Raw genomic sequence first — 21,574 nt, forward strand, 5'->3', positions numbered from 1 at the left:
AATTTACAACAGTAACAAAACTGAGGAAAATGTCAAGCTGGTGCAGCCTATGAGATCTTGAATTGGTCAGCCTGGGAGCCCTCTGACCAAGAAGTTCAGAAGGATTGGGGTTCTTAAGGAGACCAGAGGAAATGCCCATCTTCTGATGAAGCTGGTGGGGTGTCATCCTCTACCTTTATGATTATGGAATATCTAGTTTAACCAGCTTCAGAGTTTGGGGTTTGCAGTCCACTCTTTATGGACAACAGGGCTCCAGACACAGCCCTTACGGACTGTAAGGGAGATTTTGCAGGAAAAAGAACTCCACCAGAGATGTTTTCACATTTAATGAACCATCCTTTTTCAACTAATTCCTGTTTCTGCTAGCAGTTTGTTGTCCATCACTAAACAGAATGTTCAATACTTCACTATCAAAGACATCAGAAGATGAAATCTGTTGATGCAGAACCATTTTTTTTTCCCCAGACTCTTTGGAGACTTTTTTCAGAGCCAGTTGTGGATTATGAAGGCCTTCAAAATGTCAGAATGATTAGTCTGTGATCCTTATATTTATACAAGATTTCTATTAACTTGCAGGAAAGTCACAAGACTCATAATTAAACTAGAGTCTTTTGGTGTGGTGGGTTGACACTGGCTGTATGGCAGGTGCCCACCAAAACCACTCTATCACTCCCCCCCTCAGCTGGACAGGGGAGAGAAAATATAACAAAAGGCTCCTGGGTTGAGATAAGGACAGGGAGAGATCATTCACCAATTACCATCACAGGCAAAACAGACTCGAGTTGGGGAAATTAATTGATTTATTACCAATCAAATCAGAGTAGGATAATGAGAAATAAAACCAATGCATGGGCTTCCCACGGGGTCACAGCCTCCTTCAGGCATCCCCCTGCTCTGGTGTGGGGTCCTCCAGGGGCTGCAGGTGGAGATCTGCTCCCCCGTGGTCCTCCCTGGACTGCCGGGGGACAGCCTGCCTCACCATGGTCTTCATCACCACGGGCTGCAGGGGAATCTCTGCTCCGGCGCCTGGAGCATCTCCTGCCCTCCTTCTGCACTGACCTGGGGGGCTGCAGGGCTGGGGCTCTCACATGTTCTCACTCCTTTCTCCGGCTGCCGTTTCTGTGTTGCTGCAACTTTTCCCCCTTCTTACATCTGTTCTCCCAGAGGCACTACCACCATCGCTGATGGGCTCGGCCTTGGCCATCGGCAGGTCCATGATGGAGCCGGCTGGCATTGGCTCTGTCGGACATGGGGGAAGCTTCCAGCAGCTTCTCACAGAAGTCACCCCTGCAGCACCCCCCGCTACCAAAACCTTACCCACTACATTCCACCACTTGCTTCTGCAAATCACATTTAAGAATTATCATTAAATTCCATTTTCATCACACAAGATTCACTCGCATCAACAAAAGAATTCCCCACACCAAAATCAAAATAGCATCATTACAACACCTAAAAAAAGCGGACAATTTACACATAATCCACCCCTCATCCCTTCACCAGAATTACAACTGAAATTCCCCACGATAATTTCGCTCTTCGCTTTCTATCTTTGTTCAGTCCATGTTTTGCCCATTACCTCTCCTTATCCTTATTACAATCTGTTGATCACTGTGACTATAAACAAAAAAAAGCAGTAGTAATGTGATGCCTTCATTCAGATAATTCTCTTATTTGTTCACTGGTGTTTGACTCTGCTCTGGAGACATCTGTGACATTTTACCAGCCAAAAAAACAGCGATAGATGTGTGAATGAAAAAACAAAACACAAGAACATCTTTGCCTTAAGGAACATCTCTGACTTTTGACTTACTGACTCCATCATCAGAGAGGTAGGGATCAGCAGATAGGAAAATGGTCTAGAAACCAGCAATTGCTATTTGTGTTCTTGGCTTTGCACAGCACTGTCTTGCTGTAGGTCCCTGAACATGTCATTTCACATTTCTGGTTTTATTTCTTCATTGAGACATTGTTTTTTCTATTTAAGTGGAAATCATTGCAGCAGGGATTTGCACTTTGTCCTATGCTGAGTGTGATGGATTCTCTAGAACCTATAGTCTGGGCTAGCTTGCTTCACCAACTGTCAGGGTGTAAAGCAGGCATCTATCATCACCAATTAATCGTATCTGAGAAAGTTCCTTATGCCTGTTCAAGCTGACAGATGCATTTGTCATTATCATGTTGTAAAGCATCTCCCAAGCTTCTCTCTTTGCATGGAAGCTGCCCAAGCATGATTTTTTTTTTTTTTTTTTTTTAAGGAGTCTTTCACAAGATGGTCTCTGGGTTGGTACTGTCAGTGGAGGTTTTAATAATATTTTCAGTTCTTCAACATCTCATCTCTCTAGTGCATATGCAGTGTAAAAAGCTTTGCACTCAGGAAAGTCTCCCAATTTCCCTGAACAAAGAATTTCTTTTATTCCACTTAGATCAGTACATAACCTTACACTAACTAGTAAGTTCACTTCTGTATGGTGACAAAGCTGCTTGAGGAATTCTCAGACACCTATCTCATTGTCCTGTCAATGTGAATAGTTTACACTCAGTCTCTTGTGTTACCAAAAACTTTGTCTTTTTAATGCTATTTCTTTATTGTGCATAAACTTCTTCAGAAGATCACAGCATATGCTCTAAGTACTCTGTATGTAAGTTCATTTTGTATAAATTTATTCAGAAGACAAGGTTGCTATGTAGTACAAGGTTACTTTGAAGTCATTTGGGAAGGTTTATTGAAAGTTGCAAACACAGGGTCTCTGGAGGGGCTTATCAAATATTTAAAGACCACTTACATCTATGCCAGTGGAAACTGGAAAATAACTGACTTCTCTAACTCATTTCCAAATTATCAGTGTTTATCTTATAATGTGAAGCTTCCTCAATTCTAGAACAAAATATTTACAGAAAGTAATCAGAACTGATATACCTGCTTTAAGTAGGCTTAAATTAGAGGTGATTTCTGGCAAAGTAGCACATCATAGAACACATCAAAGAAACATATTCCAACATTTTGTTCTTAAGAAGGACTTTGTCATTCATAAAAACATTTTTCATTCAAAAACCAAATTATCAAATCCGTGTTTCCTTCAGGTACTGGTCAGTCTACTCCAAAACTGGTGTCTTACACAAGGGATGCTTGTTGTTTCAGTAAAGGCTTCTGTTAACTAGTTGGGTTTTGATCAAGGGGTTTCCACTTAGTAATCTGCTCTTCATGCTGTTTACAACTTACAGCTGAAAACATATACTTCATTAAAAACACATGTAATTCAACTACAGACTAAAACTCCCAGTTATTTGAAACTCAGTGTGGCATGTATTTTATATATTTCATTTATATAAACTTCCTCAAAGAAATGTATTGTAACCTCTTTGCTGCTATTGTGACAGGCTTTATCTAACGAATTTGTAACAAGCATGTTTGCTTGCTTTTAGAGGCAGTTTTGGCTTTGCTTATCTAGTTGCTAAAACCTAATCTTAGACAAGACACTGATAAAGGCACGTCTTAATTTTTTTCAGTTAGCATCCAATCCACTTATTAACTACGGTATAAGAGCTACAGGGCTCTGGGGGTTTTGCGCACTATCTGCTACTTGTGCTATTTAAAGATATAAACTAAGTAAAAACAAAGGTTACATATGCTGTTTAAAATATGCAGGAAGTACTTATTGATTTTTGTCACTGGTTTGTTATCGTTATTAATTACTTTTACAGCATAAAGAAGGATTTGCTGCTGTTCAGCTAATAGACTACTTCCCTCCTGATCAACTTATTGGAAGTTGTCATACGTGAAAAACATGTTGCTTGATTTCAGTTTGTTGGAAGAAGTTTATAGCTTGATTAAACTGAGAGATTCCTTGTAGGCAAACTTTGATGATGGGAACAAATCAGATTGTCATTTTCTATGGTGTGAAGAAATCCTGTATAATGATCCATAGAGGGCAGGTGATTTGGTAGACCCCAAGTTAGCAAATACTTTATCCTTCTTAGGATCAACTTGTCAAATTTTGGCACTGATGCTAAATCACTAGTCGTGCTTATGCATTTACCTTTGGAGGCAGAATACTTCACACCATGCAGCTTCTCTGCAGACTTTAGGATGATTTCCATGAGAAATGCATATATCTTAGAAAGAGTAAGCAAATGGACCACAATATTAAATCAGTATCAAAGTGAGTCCAAACACTATAAAGACAACCCTAGGCTTTTTTCTTGAAATCTAGGATTGGTGTAAAGTTCAAATAAAGCTGTAAAGATTGTGCTGCTCTAAACAGGAAACGGACATGGCTTTAGCATTACAGATACTTGCTTTTTTTTCCAGCTGACTGTCATAATCTCTGCTTTATCCAGACCAAGTATGAGTCATTTACTTTTCATGCAGGCCCCCACTTTCCTCTGACAGTGACAAAAGGAAATGGGTATAGCCTGTACCTGTTGAGGAGATGTATTATTGGCTTCTATCCATTTATTGATGGCATGGAAATCCATTAACTTTCACCATCCCTCCTAATGACATCCGATAAAGTATTGTCAAATTGGACCCCGTGGGATTGCCAAGGAAAGTATGAGGACACAGGGAAGAGGAGCACCTGTCCCCTGCAATAATCTTTGCTCTCACAAGTTGCAATGTCAAATGGCTCTTTTTTCATAAAGTCTATGTCAGAAGCATTTCTGAGTCATTCCTCTTGCATTGATCCAAGAATATGAAATCACACATCATTGTTATGTTTTGGGAAATAGGTCGGAGCAATTTTCAGGAGGTGGCAGTCAAGGTAGGTGTTGGGTGAAGGTGGCCCAGGCTGATTTGCCAGTTCATTCTGTAGTACAGATTTTCTGGTGGAGTTTTATTGCTGAGCCATTTAGCATCCTCCCAGCATTTCACTTCATTTAAACATCCATGTTCAGAACAGAGCCAAACTCCCAAATAAACCTTGTTGGTTACCTAATATTAAAACCCCATAAAATAAAGTGTCCTTGGCTTCTCAAATGACTCAGCCTGCTTACACTAAGAAAAGAGTTTGTTTTTAAACACGGCATAAAGCAGACTAAACTTGGGTAGATTTTTTTTTCCCCTCAGCCTTCACTGTAATCTTTTCTTAATGAAACTATTTTGATTTGGGAGGAAACATTTGAGTAGTTGGATAATGTCATTTTTTTTGTACAAGTATTGTGAAGTAGGTGTTATTTACCATCTTCCTCCAAGAACTGAGAATATTTGATCACTACTGGATCATTCATAGAGAAAGCTTTGCTTCTTTATTTGTGCATGTTTTTTCTAATCAGTCCCCAGTTCAGGACATATGAGCTTTAATCCTAAATTTGCCACTGACTTTAGTTCCCTGTACCATTTCTGTATTGTTTCTTTGACATAGTTTATGCATTGGCTCACTGTGTATATGAATAGAACTAGAGATACTAAGATGTTATGTAACACTTAAAAAGTTGGGATCATTAGCTTTTAAGATACTTCTGCATTTAAGAGGGTGTAAAATTACTGTTATATCTGTGCATACATTGGTATTTCTAATAAGGTTGCTGTTATGTGAACATTATAAATAGTTATTTGTATTTATGTATATGAAGTGCACACATCTACTCCTTGTATGCTAAAGTGATTTCAATGCTTTCAGGCATTGATTGCTGAAGCTGAAAAAATAGTTTAACAAATTATTATTGCAGCACTTTTTTTCTGTCAGAAATGTTATGTTCATTACCTAGGCACTCTTACCTCAGTTTCTGGTCATTTTGTTAACCAGTTGTAACATAATTGTTTGCTTAAATTGTATCAGTTAACATTCTAGCCTCACTTTTTTCTGTTTGAGGGAGGCCTCGGGGACAGTTAATTTTAGCCTTTATATTTCTGGTGGCTGGAACACATATGTTCTCTGTCCTTGCACAACTGGCATGTTTCACTCATTAACTGTTTATTTCAGCTGCACTGTCTGTTTTCTGTGGGAACTGTGAAGATTTGAGATGCTAATGTTCTTTGAAAGACAGAAAACAATCTCCGTTATTCCCTTAAGACTGCCAGGCTGGTAGGAAGGCCTTTAATAACCTCAGCTTATGTTTTGTTATATGCTGTTGTTTCAGGTTCAATGGATCCAAAGGACTTTCTGAGGGAAGCACAAATAATGAAGAACTTGAGACATCCAAAGCTTATACAGCTTTATGCTGTCTGCACTTTGGAGGACCCAATTTATATTATTACTGAGCTGATGAGATATGGAAGTCTTCTAGAATACCTTCAAAGTAAGCAAATGACTATAAACTCATTTCAAGGGGTGCCACAGCTGTCAGTTTAGTAAACACACTAACAGAAAAGATAGAAGTACAACACTCTGGTTTAATATAAAAGCTACATTATTTGTCATGTGTGGGGTTGAGAAACGAGGAAAGAAAGAGGTTTATGAGTTTCTGAAGTGCCAAAGTATTTGAGAAGTAGGAAAGAATCACATTCACAGTTTGATTCTTGCCTTATAATGACACACATTTTTCCACCCAGTTCCATGAGTACATGGGAACATACACCAACAGAATAAAAATATAAGCATCCAGAAGGATAGGTCATCATATCTGACATGAAATAGAGGCACTTCCACAAAATGTACTTAACAGCTTTGAAATCTATTACTAGGCAGGGATAGCCTTTCACTGTGAATTTGTCCCTTGCCTATCGCATTAGCGCTTTTATCTCAGCAGCACTTCAAAGTGCTCTTTTGAAGGCAAATAATAATTAAAAATAGAGTTGTACAGCCTGGAACAGACTAGCATAATTATTGCACTTTAAGTTCACCCCTGCTATTGAGAAATGCTTGATTCTAGTGTTGTTACCCATTTTCAGTTTAGCAGATGTCTCTGAGATGCTAAATGTCTCTAAAGCTGTAATGATCTCTTGAAGACAAAATGTTCGCTGCGATTGTCTTGCTAAATTTCTTCTCTGTCTCCTGCACATAAGGCAAAGCCCTGTGAAATGCCACAGACAGTATTCACCATGACACATGCCTTCCCCCATCTTCTCTGTGGAACCGTTTTTAAAGCGAGGCTTAGTCCAGAGCCAATTACATCTAAAGAAATCTCTGGTAGAGGGACAGTCCCACCAGGAACTTCGCAGAGAGGGGCTGCAATGAGCTTGGGCCAGATCATCTACAGTTTTGTAGGCATTTAGCAGCCAGAGGTAGCAAGGCACAAATTTTCTTTAAATTCTCATCTTCAGTGCCTTTGTGTGCAGATTGCTGCTTATCTGATTGAAAGAGCTTGGCACGTCAGGAAATGATTGCTGTGCATGAAAACATCTATTGCACCTGAGAAACAGCTCTGAGAAAGCCAGCATGAGTCACAGCTATTGCAGAGGTGAAAATCGGCCTGTTTGTGCATGGAGTACAACCTGTCCAGGACACATCAGCGCTGCAGCCTGTGTGTGGATCAGTTGCCAGCATATGCAGAGTAGCTGCCCTTACTGTGGGCAGCGCATGTATGCAGCCTGATCTTTGCCTGAGCGCTCATTCCTGTAGTTCTGCATCAGAGAGACTGTGAAAAGCCAGTTGCTTTCCAGGCAGCCATGAAGATAACCGTAAAAATGGCCAATTGAAACCCAGCCTAGCAGTACCTCTGCTTGTCTGATAGTCTGTGCACACGGGGATAAACAGAACTAAGAGGTGGAGGCAGAGATCCAGGTGCTTTGATAGTATTGGTCAGAGAAAAGTCGTCACCGTCAGTGAGAGTAATAAATAAAGAGATTTGAAGCTTGCTTAGAGCTCTGTGACTGGAAGTGATCTGTGTCGGCTGGCGGTCAGTGCACAGCTCCTGATAAGCTTTCTTGAGACTCAGCCACTGCAGGAACCAGGAAAACATTTCCAGAAGGCTGCTGTCTCTGTGTGCACTATGGGTAAATATGGCAAACTAAAACAGAGAGGAAAGTCCAGAGATCATTCTTTCGTTACGTTTCCCCTCCTAGAAATGCATGGTATGTCTTTCCAGCTTTAAAAATCCCTAATATTCCATGCATAGTGACTGTCGCATTCTACCATAATGACAGCTACTTAATAATGATGGGCATGTGAATTCCCTGTGCACCCCGTGAACGTACTTCGGGATACCTCTTGATGAACACTGCTATGCAGAGTTATTGAGCTGCCACCAGTATGAGAAAAATGCAACTGAAAACTTTTCTTTGTTATTGGATGTGAATGCAAGTGTCATAAATGTATGAGTGTTTTTATCAATTCTGATAGACCTGGGGCTTGTTCTGCAGGGACGCAGTCTTGAAGCCCAGTGAATTATTATGGAGGCAATGCTCTCAACTGGAGAAAGTGCTGCTTATTTACTTGTTTTTTTATTGTCAGGCATCTGTCAATGAGAATGTTTTCCTGTCTTTCCTATATGAGATATTGTGATTGATTCCTTAGAACAGGGTGCAGATCCTAAGCCTTCTTTAATATTTTTCTCTAATAAATTTTTCATATAAGGGCAATAGTTTTGTCAAAAAATATTAGTAAAAAAGGACATGGAGGCGTTACATTTTCTTTATAGGATAAAGAATAAGCTATGGGAAGGTTTTATAAATTCACCAGTAGTGCCTGGTTTTGAGCGTGGAAGTTATATTAACCTTGGGTTTTTGTTGTAGTTTTTCCTGCTTTAAAACACTTTAAAACAAACTAGAGCACGTTTATACCCATATGAATACAGCTGTAAACTCTTCCAACCTGCTTTGAACCAGCCAGGTGGGATCTGGCTCTGGTCTGGAAACCTCCATAGTTGTACTAATGCAGTGCTGTGCTTGAACTTGTGTGCTTTGGCTGGCCCAACCAGGGATTTTGGAGGTATAGTCAGAAATCTTTATGAGATGACCGTACGTGATTTGCACTTCAGATCCCAAAGAGACCCATGCTTTCATCCTCTATGTGAACAGTTTGCAGCTGCTGATCAGCGGAGGCTTCTCCTTACAGCTTTCCCTTCTTTAGCTCCAGAACAGGAGCAGCACAGAAACAGCTCACAAAGGAAGACCCTCCAAGAAATACTGCAGCAGCCAGGGCCACGGTGACTTCTTCCCTTCCCTCAGCCCACCTGCTAAAGACAGTAGGTCAGCTTGGTCTGGGATCCCAAACACGCCCCAGTGGAAGAAATAGTCTTTCAGCTACAACTCCACCATTAGACATGGATCTGATCCTTGTCCTTTAACAAGGTGCACCTGTGTGTCCTGCAGGGAATAAGACAGGGAGAGTTTAGCAGCTCTAACTCCTTTTCTGCCCTGAAGCAGCTCATTAAACACGAGGCTTATGAGTCATCCTTTTTTCCGTGACATCCTTGTGTTCTGCCTCTTGGAGCAAGCTTGTGTCAGACCAGCCTGGAGTGTCAGCAGAGCAATGACAAACCTGTGCTCAAGTCTGTCTGCATCCTAGTCTGCTATCACCAGGAGGTAGTTCGCAGCCTGTGCAAATGAAGGAGCAGTGTGAAAGGGAACATGGAGAGAGGGATTTTAAACTGAGTCACATAAGCTAGTTTCCAAAACCCAGGTACTCATGCAAGGAAGGTACTTGTAAATATTTAGTTAATTTCTGATTAAGTACAACTTAAGCATCATTTCCAGATTTATGTCTTTGTCCAGCAAGCTGAATAATAAATGTGGATGCCTGCCAGTCATCAGAACTGCAAAACTTCAGTGTTATATTATTCTGTGGCCTGATGATGGATTTTCTTGATGGTTAAGCCATAGATTTTCACATAGCCTGATTTTTATCCCTCTCTCTTTTAAAGGTCAAGGCAGCTATTAAACACATGTGTGGGAGAGGAAAAGACTTTCTGAGTCAACAATAGAAGTAAATAATCTTAGCGCTGGATTATCATGACAATGACTTTAGCCTCAAAAAGGAAGTAGGACAATAGATATACAGGGAAAATTCAATCATTTAAAATTAATTTCTTTTACCTATTCATCTCAGAACATCCAGATGAGCAGGAAATTCAACGCCTGGAGATTGCAGAATAGATCAGTAAACAATGGAATTTCACACTCCTCATAAGGAGTGATTGCAAGGTTAGGTCAGATAAAATGCCAGAACTGGGGCAGGCTAGGCAAAACAATGCTAAGACACATTTCAATACGAATCAATTCAAAATAAGCCACAGAAAACTGCCAGCTACAAATGTTTGGTTTTTTTTTTACGTAGAGGCAGTAAGGAAAAGTCACCATCCTCAATGAGAAAGGAGAACTACGAATAAACGTAGCAGCAAATACTTAGCTTTTTGATATTGTCAAGATTCTGAAACAGAAAGTTGAAACTGTTTTGAGTATTAGAGGCTACAGAGGTAGACACATGCTTCGGTGCTTCAGTGTTTGGGTTTGGGTGGCAGTGATGCTTGAATACAGCACTGATTTGGCTTACCTAGATTACACTGGGGTGTGAATTCTTTGCTGTGAGGAAGTCGGCTGTCCCCAAAAATGCCACAAAGGCCCTGAATTTGAATTCTAATGTGTTATACTGCAATTACTTTTTTTTTTTGAGTACCTGTCCTTCTTACTATTTTTGGCTGCAGTTTTTCATGGCCTAAGTCTCTTTACTTCATTTCTGGAGGGAAGTTGCTCTGCTCAAAGTTCTTCTACTACTTTGTTTGAACAGCTGATATTTGCCACATCTCTATTTCTGGGACATGCTGATCTTACAGTGGTGGGAATGGCATGCACATTGCTTCAGAAAGTTCTACAAGAGAAGCAGGCAGCTTGAAAGCAGCTCAAGGAGTCCTACTGTTGAGTAGCAGCAACAGATATAACAGCGTGAAGCAGTCAAGTGGACTGGAAAGTGAAAATGAGAGTTACACTTGACAGCAGATGGTGTATTTCCTAGTAAGAATCATTGGAGAACAGGGAAACAGCATAATTCTGTGCTTTTCCATCTTTAATCAGCTTTGGCTACACCCAGTGAGTACTGACATTAACTCTTACTCACAGTTTGAAGTGGGTTATGTACTTGTCAGAAAGGCAAACATCTGCATTGCTATCGGTAGGTAAACGCCTTTTTCTTTGGACTGTGTCCAAAGGTCCTTCCAGGCCTAGATGAACTGCTGCATTTAGTATATACTCTTTTAAAGAAGATGGGACAGGCATTGTTATGCAGTTATCGTGCAACTAGCTGCATGACTAAGTAGTGTCATTCACTAACCTCTGTCATTTGGTCAGGCTGTTATGTTACTGTATTGCATGGGCTTGTTGATTTGTGTTGGCTATTGGAACCAGTCAGCTGTTATGTTATTTATATCTGAATATGGTAAATATTATGTTATCCTTGTAATCTTCTTTTTAAACAGAAGACGCAGGCTCCCAAATATTCCTGCCACATCAGGTAGACATGGCTGCTCAGGTGGCTTCCGGGATGGCTTACCTTGAATCTCAGAATTATATCCATCGGGATCTGGCAGCCAGGAATGTTCTTGTTGGTGAACACAGTGTTTACAAAGTGGCAGACTTTGGACTTGCAAGAGTTTTTAAGGTGGGTTGTGAGAAGGTGAATTGGCTCTACTTTAATCCTGGGGAACAAGGTGGAAGAGGTCAACTAAAGGACAAACTGTAGCCTCTGAATTGGTGAGTCCAGGCAAAAAGCATGCCTAGGGAGAAAAGGACCCTAATGTGTTCACTTGTATCCTCTACCTGCATTATCCCATGCAAGGTTAGAAGCTGAAAAGTCATGCCCAGGGAGAAGAGGACCCCTAACGTGTTCATTTGTATCCTCTACGTGTGTTATCCCATGCAAGGTTAGAAGCTGGCCTGTGCCTTTGTGTCAGTCTGAAGATGGCATCCTGGTGACTGCTTCCCACTCAGCCAGCAAGGAAGGAGTCTCGCAAGCAATACCCTTTCCTGCACAATCTTTATCCACATCACTAGTGTCTGCCCCATGGAGAGAGATCACAGGAATGATGGCCAAATTATATTCCTGAGCCTGTAAGGGAAGGCATATAAAAATGTATTGACAGCTATTCTCTCCTTCTTCACTTCCCCGCTGCCTCCATGATGCTTGCGAGTGCAGGTAGTAATCATAAAAGGACCTTATTCCTCTCCGTGACTAACAGCAGAGTTCATAAAGTGAGCTCTCAGAGCTTTAAATCTGATGCAGTTTCAAGTTCTTTGCCATTGCACTGTTTTTTTTCTCTAGCCCTTGAGGACGTGGAATGCCAAGTAACGCTGACCAAGATCACCCTAGGAAAGAGCTGTGGTTTAGAAATGAGATTTCCTACCTCTGAAAATTATTTGATCAGAGTTGGAAAGGTTTGATTTGACATATTTTATGGATTTCAATATGTAATCCATAATTACTGAGGTCTTATTATTGTTTTTATTGATTTATGTTCTTGCACTGAGAAGGAAAAACAGAGAAAAAAGCCCTCTGCTTCTCGTTTGGTTTTTTTTTCCATTCAAGCAGCAGAAATTGAAGTTCATAACAGTTGGATTTATTACATACTGAAGTATAGAATAATGGCTTGACAATGGCATCAAGGGACTTTGAAAGTGCTTTTTGCTTAATTTTGATTCTTCTAGTTATGCATAAGTTCAGATTGCACATTTTTTAACATGAAAAATATATATTTTTAAATGAACAATGCTTCAAATGGATATTTCTCCTCAGTCCTCACTAGAGAGGGTAATAATTTACAGCTGTTGACATTTCTTGTTAAAACTGAACTTTACTAAAATACTCTGTCATAGAGTCATCTTGGCAGACTTTCTTAGGAGTATTCTTTCCTAAGCCAAAGCACTAACATGGTCACATGCAGAGATCCCAAAGGAGCAGGTGTGAGAAATTAAATCTCTATTTCTATATGTGTTAATTAGCATAACAAAATAGTTTCTAGAAATGAGTATCATGGTCAAGATACAACCTGCATCAGTATGTAGATACAAAACAGTAACAACCAGTCTTTTCAAAACTATAGGGCAGTACAGCTGGGAAATGTACGTTCTGTATTAAAACAATCAAACAAACAAATTCTTGTACACATTTGCCTGGATTTGCATGTGAAAAACCTGACCAAGGCTTGGATTTGACTGATGTGTGCTAAATTACGCTTAGGAATTTAAGAGAGAATAAATGTTCACAAAGTTTAGATGTGTATGCTATAAAACTTTAAGGACATGATTCTACAAAATTGCAAGTAAATAATTTTTCTTTTTCTATGTGTCTTTCATCTTCACTTTACATGAATTAACTGGACCTGCTGTAAGCTAATATGTTAATTTGAATCACTTGGAGTTTGTTCTTTGGTCTCTGAAACCTGCTTAAGTGATTGTTATCAAAGTCAATGGCCCTTCAACACTGCAATAAATCACAGAAGAAAGTTTCCGAAATTCATTAGCTCTTGCTCTTTTGCCTTCTCTGTTTACTGAAGAACAGACATAGAGCCATTTGGTCTCTACTGTCAGCAGTCTGCTTACACTGCCACTCCTGACAGACTTCTGAAATCTTGCATGCCAGGTCCAGAATTCACAGTAGCAGGTCATAATTAATCACGAGCCACTCCAACGCTGTGTGCTCACTTGAAATGAAAAATGCTTTAGAAAAGCCTCCAATGAATGGTAGCATTTCTCAACTGCGAAGCCCAATTCAACAATAGACTTCAGAAAGTGCATGCTTTAATACTGTGAAAGGCAAGTGCTTGGCTAAAAGAGGATAAGATTAAGCACATGCTTAGCTTAGTCAGGTGCTTAAGTGCTTTGCTGAAGCAGATCTGAAATCAGGCTTGCTTTGTTTTACCCATGACAGGTAGAAAATGAAAACGTATATGAAGCTAGGCCTGAAACAAAACTGCCAGTGAAATGGACAGCCCCGGAAGCAATCCGCTACAACAAATTCAGTGTTAAGTCAGATGTCTGGTCATTTGGAATACTTCTGTTTGAAATAATCACCTATGGGAAGATGCCTTACGCTGGTAAGTGCTTTTACCTAAAGAATGTCTAATGTTTTCTTGCTTTAAAAACAACACACAAAAATGTTGAATGCCTGTACTGCGGGCATGTTAAAGGGTTAAAACTGTAAATACAGAAAGAAGGCTGTTCAGATGAGGCCCATTTAGTGGGTCAGACCTTCTGGCTGCCCCAGGCTCCCTGGAAGCTTTCCAAAGGCTGTGATTAGCAGCCATTCAAGCTTTCTCTCACTGGAGTCAACCTGCATTGCACAGGCACCTAAGCCAACTGGCTATTTCACTCTAGCATCAGCTCAAAGATGCCAGTTCTTGGAATGAGCAAAAAGGGAAGGTTTTTCTGTCCCCCAACCTGCCCTTGTTTTTGGTTTTGTTTTGTTTTGTTTTAATTTATTTTTTGGAGGATATCTCATGGCAGAACAGATTATTATGTGTGAAGTGCAGGCACTTCAGGAGAAGGTGTCTGAAAAATGAATCAGGGTGGTTTTACCCCCTTCCCTCATATTTGACTATTGCAGTGGAAAGTCTTCATAGAGAGAAGGATCACAAGAATTAGGAATAAAATGACACCAACCTCAAAAGTAGATTTAATGGTATAAGAGCAGCTATTATTCCTAGCACCATGAGAAATGGTCAAGGAACTGTGGCTCCAATAACACAAGATATCAGTGAAGATGATTGACTGTGACTCATTTTGTGCTGGTGAGGAGAACACAAGGGAAGGACTACAGCAAAAAAAAAGTTATGCTGCATCTGCACAGGCCTGAGGGGTGGTGCGTTCACCATAAACTACATTTCACAGGGTCCCAAACTAGTATTTCCTGTAAAAGGAAAAATTGATTTTGCTTTTTGATTCCCACCCTCACCTCCTCTGAAACCATTCGGGGAAAAAAAAAAAAAAAAAAAAAAAAAAAAAGAAAAAGAAAGCCAAAGCCAAACCCCCTCAACTCTTTCTTCTATAAACGATAGGTGTGTGCATATGCACACATGCACATAAATAAACTATTCAAGTATAAATGACATGTAACACCATGATTCTTGGTATTGTCTGAAAACATGTTCAGCGTTATCCCTTGGCAAAGGCATCGTTTACCTGTAACTTTACAGTAGAAAATATCCTTTTGCCGTGGCTATTTGCTTCCTTGATACTACTTTCAGGAGTTTGTCCTCAGTAATCAGTTAGGAGAAGAGGTTATGTCGATCCATGGTGGCAGTGGGTAACGTACAGAGGGAACACCATTCAGAGATCTAGGGAAAAGAAGTAAAGGTTATGCAATTCAAGATTTAATTTAAAGAGTAGAAAATTGAAAGGGAACAGGCCAATAGCCTTAATAGATAAAGGTATAGCAAAGGTAGGGGGATGGGTTCTTCTCCGCGACTCGCGGTGACAGAGCAGGCAGGATGCCATCGCATAGCTGCACCAGAGGAAGCTTAGGGCTGACGTTAGGGAAAACTTTCAAAATGTGAGAAAAATTCAGCCGCAGGACATATTTTCTCGGGGGGATTTTGGAGTCACTGAGACTAGAGGGATTTAGGAACAATTTAAGCGAAACAGATGTCAGAAAAATTTCGGCAAACCCGGGTGGCGGAGGAAAGCCTCACGCCCAGACGAACCCGTTTGCTGTGCCTCTCGGGTGGCGTGGTGGGGGTGAGGGGGCTGGGAACTGCCGGAGGTGTTTTTTAGCTGCTGGTTTGGGACCCTCCAGTGGCTCCTGTCGCCGTTGAAGGGGGCTGCGGGGGCCAGCCCTGCCCTCAGCCTGCACCCGTACCTCACGGGGCCGGCACCCCGTTGCCTCATCTCGGTAAGGGACAGGGACACGCGGCGTCACGAAGCGAGACCCCGAGTGGTCTGACGAGCTGCTTTCGGCTTGCAGGTATGCCGGGACACCAGGTGATCCAGATGCTGGACAAGGGGTACCGGCTTCCTCAGCCACCGACCTGCCCGGCGCCGCTCTACCAGCTGATGCTGCAGTGCTGGAGCGCGGAGGCGGGCGGGCGGCCCACCTTCGAGACCCTCTGCGAGCAGCTGGAGACCTACTTCGAGACCGAGTCCTCTTCCTACGCCCACACCCAGGCCGTGGTGAAATGAAGGCCCGGGCGGGGGCCGAGGGACAGACGCTGGCCGAGGTGGCCGAAGGAGAGGCTGCGAAATCAGCCTGACCTCAGGCGCGGAGGTTGTTAGTGGGTGCGGGGGAAATCCCGTACGTTTTCATCCCCGCACGGCTACTCAGAGGCACTTAACGTCCTTGCTTCTGGCAAGCGTTTGGCAAGACTAAGCGCCAGGAAGCCGGAGGGGCGGGGGATTCTCAAAAATAACATGCCTTCTATTTATTTTTAAATGAGAGATTGCGAGAATGAGCAAATGAAATGAGTGTTGCTCAATAACCATTGTAGCGTTTTGTCATTTCTTTATCGGAATGATTATTTGCTGTTCCTTAGATTTTTCATTCCTACCAGGTTGCTCTCATGAAGGAATGTGATGGCTCTGCACAGCAGGATCTGTGCTTCCAGAGTCCTCTCATTGTAAAAAAAAAATAAAATAATCCCGTGACTGTGATGATGGCAGAATCCAGATTAATTGCCTTGCTTAGACTTGAAGTACATGTGCTTTTGCTATATCAGAAAATAACACAGATGTTCATGGGAGGAAAGGAATTATTTTGTTTTGTGGATGCAAAGAGTGATCTTTTTTAGTTTGTCTACTCTTCCGCTTTTACAGGAATAAACACAATTATTATTAGTTTCTTGAATCTGTTTCTTCTGAATGTTGTTAAATAGTGCCACGGAACCGATGAGTTATTGTGCATTGAAGTGTAAGGATTTGTTTTATAGTTCTTCATTTTAGGGATATTGGTGGAAAAGATATTTTAACAAGAACTCAAGACTGCCTTAGCCTTTTAGAGTGACACGCTTTCCTATCCTGCTGCCCAGATCATGGAGCCTCTCCAACAGGACAAGGCCCAAGGCAGGTCTAGGTATTTTGCAGAGGAACTAGCAATCCATGCTTCCATCTTCTCCAGATGTAACTTTAATATGGGAGATTTAAATAATAGATGATCCATTTTATTTTGTTCTATGGGGAAATGGAACCCAGGTGCTTCTGCTGGCAGTCTTACAGCTACAGATTTTAGATTTTTTTTGCAGTTTTTCTAATTAACTACAGTATCAGTTCTGCTAAAATCTGATATCAATGACAGTTTTATGTTCTCAGTTGTGAGGCTTAGAGAACCAAGTTTTAATTATTTACTTATGATTCATCAATTAATTATTTAACAACATAATCCAGGAATTAAGAGCCGTACTGTGTCAACATAGTGTGAGCTCAGTATAAGTGTGCTACCATTTTCCTCTCGTATCAAAAAAGGGTATAAATAAATGAAAAGATTCATTACCTTAAAGGCTGAGCGGCTTTTATTACGTATTTTTCATTTTCTTTTCTTCTCTTTATACTTCAAATCCATTCATCTCAGTGCCTTGGTTCTAATTTTTAATTTCCTTTTCCCCTCCTCTACTTTTGGAAGGCAGCACACCATTTTTTTCTTTCATACACATCTCTTATGTACTTGCTATTGAAAACTCCTTTCATTGTTTATTGTTTTTCTCCTCTTTCTATTTTACTACGTTTAGAGTCTTTCTAGCATTCTGTCTCTGTTCACCTTCATTTTCTGTACAGTGTTTATCCCTACTAACCTTCTTTATACTAATTACATTTGTAAAGCACAATACAGTGATAATTAATTAGCTGTCATAGTATCCATGCAATTTTGGAAAGTAATCATCCACTCTGAAAGAAGAGGTTAAATGGCTTTGCCAAACCCATCCTAATAAGAATTGGCGTGGAAGGAACTGGGAGACTCCCAGGCAAAGCCTCCTGCGGTCCTCCATCCATGTTTGTTTTGAGACTAGCTACCAGCTCATGGCCCCAGCAAGATCTTATTTATGATTATCAAACCTCCATCAATCCGTGCATCTCTCATCTGGCTGGGAGCTGTGTTTAACACTGTTACGGTATGGCGTTAGCAAATCCCACAGAGTAGGTTTATGTAATCAGAATAGGTATGCTGTTATTTGGAAAGATCTCTGTGTCAAACTTGCAGTCTTGATGTTCAAGCACTATTTCTAGCATGACTTTTCAGACTTAAAACATTAAGAAAGTTGCAAATAAAAGTTGAGTTTGCCCAACTCAAAAAAACTGTTGATAAAAGAAATAAAATCTTAAAAAGTACAGACGTGTACAGTTGATGGGAGATGAGTTGCCAGGAAAAAAAAAAAAAAAAAAAAGACAGCCGGGAAATAGCAAAGTTCTCAGAATTCCAGATTATACCAACTGGTCCAAGCTGTTCTGTGCTGGCCTCTGCCCTCGGGTGGAAGTCAGCAGGATCTTGCAGGACTCCACTGAAGTGACACCAGTAATTCTGAAGAAAGCACACCTGTACAGTAAGTATCTTCCTAAACTAGCATGTAGGGAATAGAAGGTCTCTTCATCCAGCTAAGTTGAATACTTTGTCTCCTTAATTTCTCCCATAGTCACAGAGAAAGGCTTCCTGAGATGGTGAATCTGTGCATTAAAATTGCATTTCTTCTCTGAAGAACCCCTGGTGGCCTTCCTTCTGTTTGCTGCTATAAAGGTATCCAGGAGAGATGAGACTCTGCTGAGGGGTGGATGTACTAACCCACATGTAGCAAACTGAAATTAGCCTTTTCAAGCTCCCTTTACCAAGTGTGGCCTCACGAACCACCTTTAGCTGAAAGGAGCAGAAGCTGCAAGTGAGCTGCACCCTGCAGACGTGTGTGAGGAATGGGCACCCACATGTGATGGCCTCCAGGTGACACGGCCTGGCACGCCGTGCTGCTGCCGGCAAGCACGTTCCCCTGCTGCTGCATCCTGCCATTTTATCTCTCGTGCTTTCTCTTTGCATGCTTGCACAGCCGCAGCTAGTTAATGGAGTTTGGATCTGCCAGCTGCCTCTAGCATGTGCTGGCCCAGGACGGGACACAAGCAGCAGCACTGGCTGAAAGCAGGAGGTAGGTTCACCTTGGTGTGTCTCATTTAGGCACTGCATTAAATAAATACGTTCATTTGTCTTCATCTTTGAGGCAGCGTGTGCATATATGGCCTCCCCAAGGCGAAGGTGAAGATGTAGGTGAAGATGTGCAGTCAGGCTTTGTCTTCCATGCCTGAACACCACCTCCACCCCGTCGGTGTGTGTCCTGCCACCAGTGCACCCTCTTTTCTTACTAGAAGTGGAAAGCAAGGAAAGGAGGAAAGACAGGTAGGTGATGGGGCCAGGACATTCATCTTTCTCTTGCACTGAGATGCTCTGAGAAAGTCTGGTGCCTGGTAGGGCCCCTTTGCCACTATCAACAATCCAGCTGAGGCCAAGCTTGGAAACCACAGATGCTGCTATGAGATCCAGTCGTTCCTTTTTCTGGAATTCCTTGCAATTCCTTATTTTGCCTGTCCCTAAACTGCTGTTATACCAGTGAAATGCTGCCGCGCTCATTTGAGCTCTAACTTCGGGGTCTCTTTTTCCCTGGGCTGGCAGCGGAACAAAGGAAAGAAAAATCAGCAGTGCGATGGAATCAGCAAAGCTCTGGAAATAGAGAGTAATGTGGAAAATTAATCATTCGTTCTCTGGTCTTTCTCTCCATATTCTTGCAGTCAAATGGATGCATTACTGAGAAAGACTGGAGGAAGAATGCAGCAAAGGGTGATAAACCTTCACAGAGTTCAATTTGCTTGCAGGCAATGCAACGTGGAAAACTATACCTTTCCAAGTCCAATTCCATTTTATAATAATTTTATTTATATGACAGATAACAATTATAGTCAGAAGTCTTTGCTATGACTTTATTTAAGTTAAACATCAAGGTTATCATTTCCAGTTAGAGTGTACAGCGAGATGGGTTTAACTTAAGTCACTCTATTTTTGAGGCCTTTTATGTTCAAGGTTCTGCTAGAGCTATCTATTGCACTTGTTTTTACCTGATGGATCATGGAGGGAAACTAATGGATTCAGTTATGAGAAACAGTAATAGATATTTTTGAACTGACATAAATTTTTATGTTTAGATACAATAAAAGGATCAGGAAGAGATAAGTTGAATTTTCTACAATAGACCAGTCCTTGTGAAATTGACTTCACATACATTGTAGAGACATCTTTTATGTGATGTTTTATTTATGTAATTCAGTTATTCTTTGAGAACTAAATCATTTTATGTGGTCTTACAAAAGGTAATTTAAAAATATCTAACCAGAAAGAAAGAACCTCTGTTTTTCTTAAACTCTCCATTCTTCAGGAAGTTATGGAGCAATGCAATTGTCTTGAACTCTTAATTATTAGGGAGTCCCTAGCGTTTATTTCTGATTCCTATTGGAGAACTTTTGCTCACCTAATCTGCGTTCAAAAACATAAGCAGGGATACAAAATGTGATAGGGCAACAGGGAACCTTCTATCACTTGTATTGCTTTCTTTTTTTTTGTCTGTTGTATCTCATACTTGCTCTCCGAATGACTTGACTATGAGCAGCAATTTTCTTTGTGTGGATTTGTAACTTATAGCATGCAAGGAACTGAACCAGCAGAGTGCATTAGTTTATTGTGGTTCAGACTCAAACTATCAGTGCATAGAACTGGAGCACATGACTCATGCAAGTGATCGCTCCCTGTGCTCTCCCACGTGCTTCTGTTTCACGCCTTTGAAAAGTACTGTAGTGTCATGTCCACTCAGTGCGCCCGTGGTCACTGTGACTCACCGGTTCGCTACCCGTAGTGTATGGATCTTGGAGCAGATAAAAATGCTGCGAGTTGTGCCACCGTGTGGTATATTTTTATGGAAGGCTGTGTGGCTTCCATTCTGTTCCAACAACATCTGGGCCAGATGTGCTCTCCAGTGTGTGACAGACCCCTGCCTCAGTCGCCTGCTGCAAAAGTTTGCCTGGAAGAACTCTGCATATGCTCAGACAACATACTGAACTGGGGTCTATGAAAAAGCCTTCATTCTATCCACGCTTACTATTAGCAGGTCCATGTAATTTATTTTTTCATTCCCAGGAATGACTAATACAAAAGAAAAAAATCAATGATGTGTATAAGCAAGCTGGGGAAATCACTGAAAAGTACTTTGGCATTTTAATCTTCACAGCTACATTGTGCTGAAGAATTCAGTCCTTCCTTATTTTGGTATAGAGAAAATTAAAACGTACATTTGAAGCATTCAGTATCTTAGAAATGAATTTTAGCCAATTCCTGGATCTAAGTATCACTAAAATTGAAAAATGTTATAGAAACTGTACCTTGGTTCCTACCACTATTTTCAACAAAATAAATTCTGCTAAAATTAGGTAGATATGTGAGAAGACAGGTATACAACAACTTCTTTATGTCTTCCCCCTCCCCCCCTGCTCTTTACCAATATTTTTACAGGAGGATTGGAACTCCCACAGAGTAAAAAGACTTTTTAGTTATGCTGAGAGATAAGAGTTTTTTTGGTTCTTTTTCTGAAGTAAAAAAAAAAAGAAAAAAAAGAAAAAAGCTGTGCCTTGAAGATTATTCCCAAAACTACCTTTCAAAAAGAAAAAAAAAAAAAAGAAGAAGAAATGTAGGAAGTGTTTATCATACTTTTACAAGTGTTCCTGTCTTTAGAAAGGACAATGGTAAAACATTTCAGAGCA

The 21,574-nt window shown here is 40.9% G+C and overlaps 1 protein-coding gene across 1 annotated transcript in view; it reads left to right on the plus strand.

The window, feature by feature from the left end:
* The window catches only part of FRK (fyn related Src family tyrosine kinase), a 53,555-nt gene extending 36,625 nt beyond the window's left edge, over positions 1–16,930 (plus strand). The window contains exons 5-8 of the mRNA XM_049817764.1: positions 6,082–6,240; positions 11,293–11,474; positions 13,740–13,905; positions 15,771–16,930. Coding sequence (XP_049673721.1) covers positions 6,082–6,240; positions 11,293–11,474; positions 13,740–13,905; positions 15,771–15,985 — 722 coding nt within the window. The 3' untranslated portion in view covers positions 15,986–16,930. The remainder of the gene's footprint in view (positions 1–6,081; positions 6,241–11,292; positions 11,475–13,739; positions 13,906–15,770) is intronic.
* The last annotated feature ends 4,644 nt before the right edge of the window (positions 16,931–21,574 follow it).

This window comes from Accipiter gentilis, chromosome 15, assembly GCF_929443795.1.
Source record: "Accipiter gentilis chromosome 15, bAccGen1.1, whole genome shotgun sequence".
In the NCBI taxonomy this organism is placed as follows: domain Eukaryota; kingdom Metazoa; phylum Chordata; class Aves; order Accipitriformes; family Accipitridae; genus Astur; species Astur gentilis.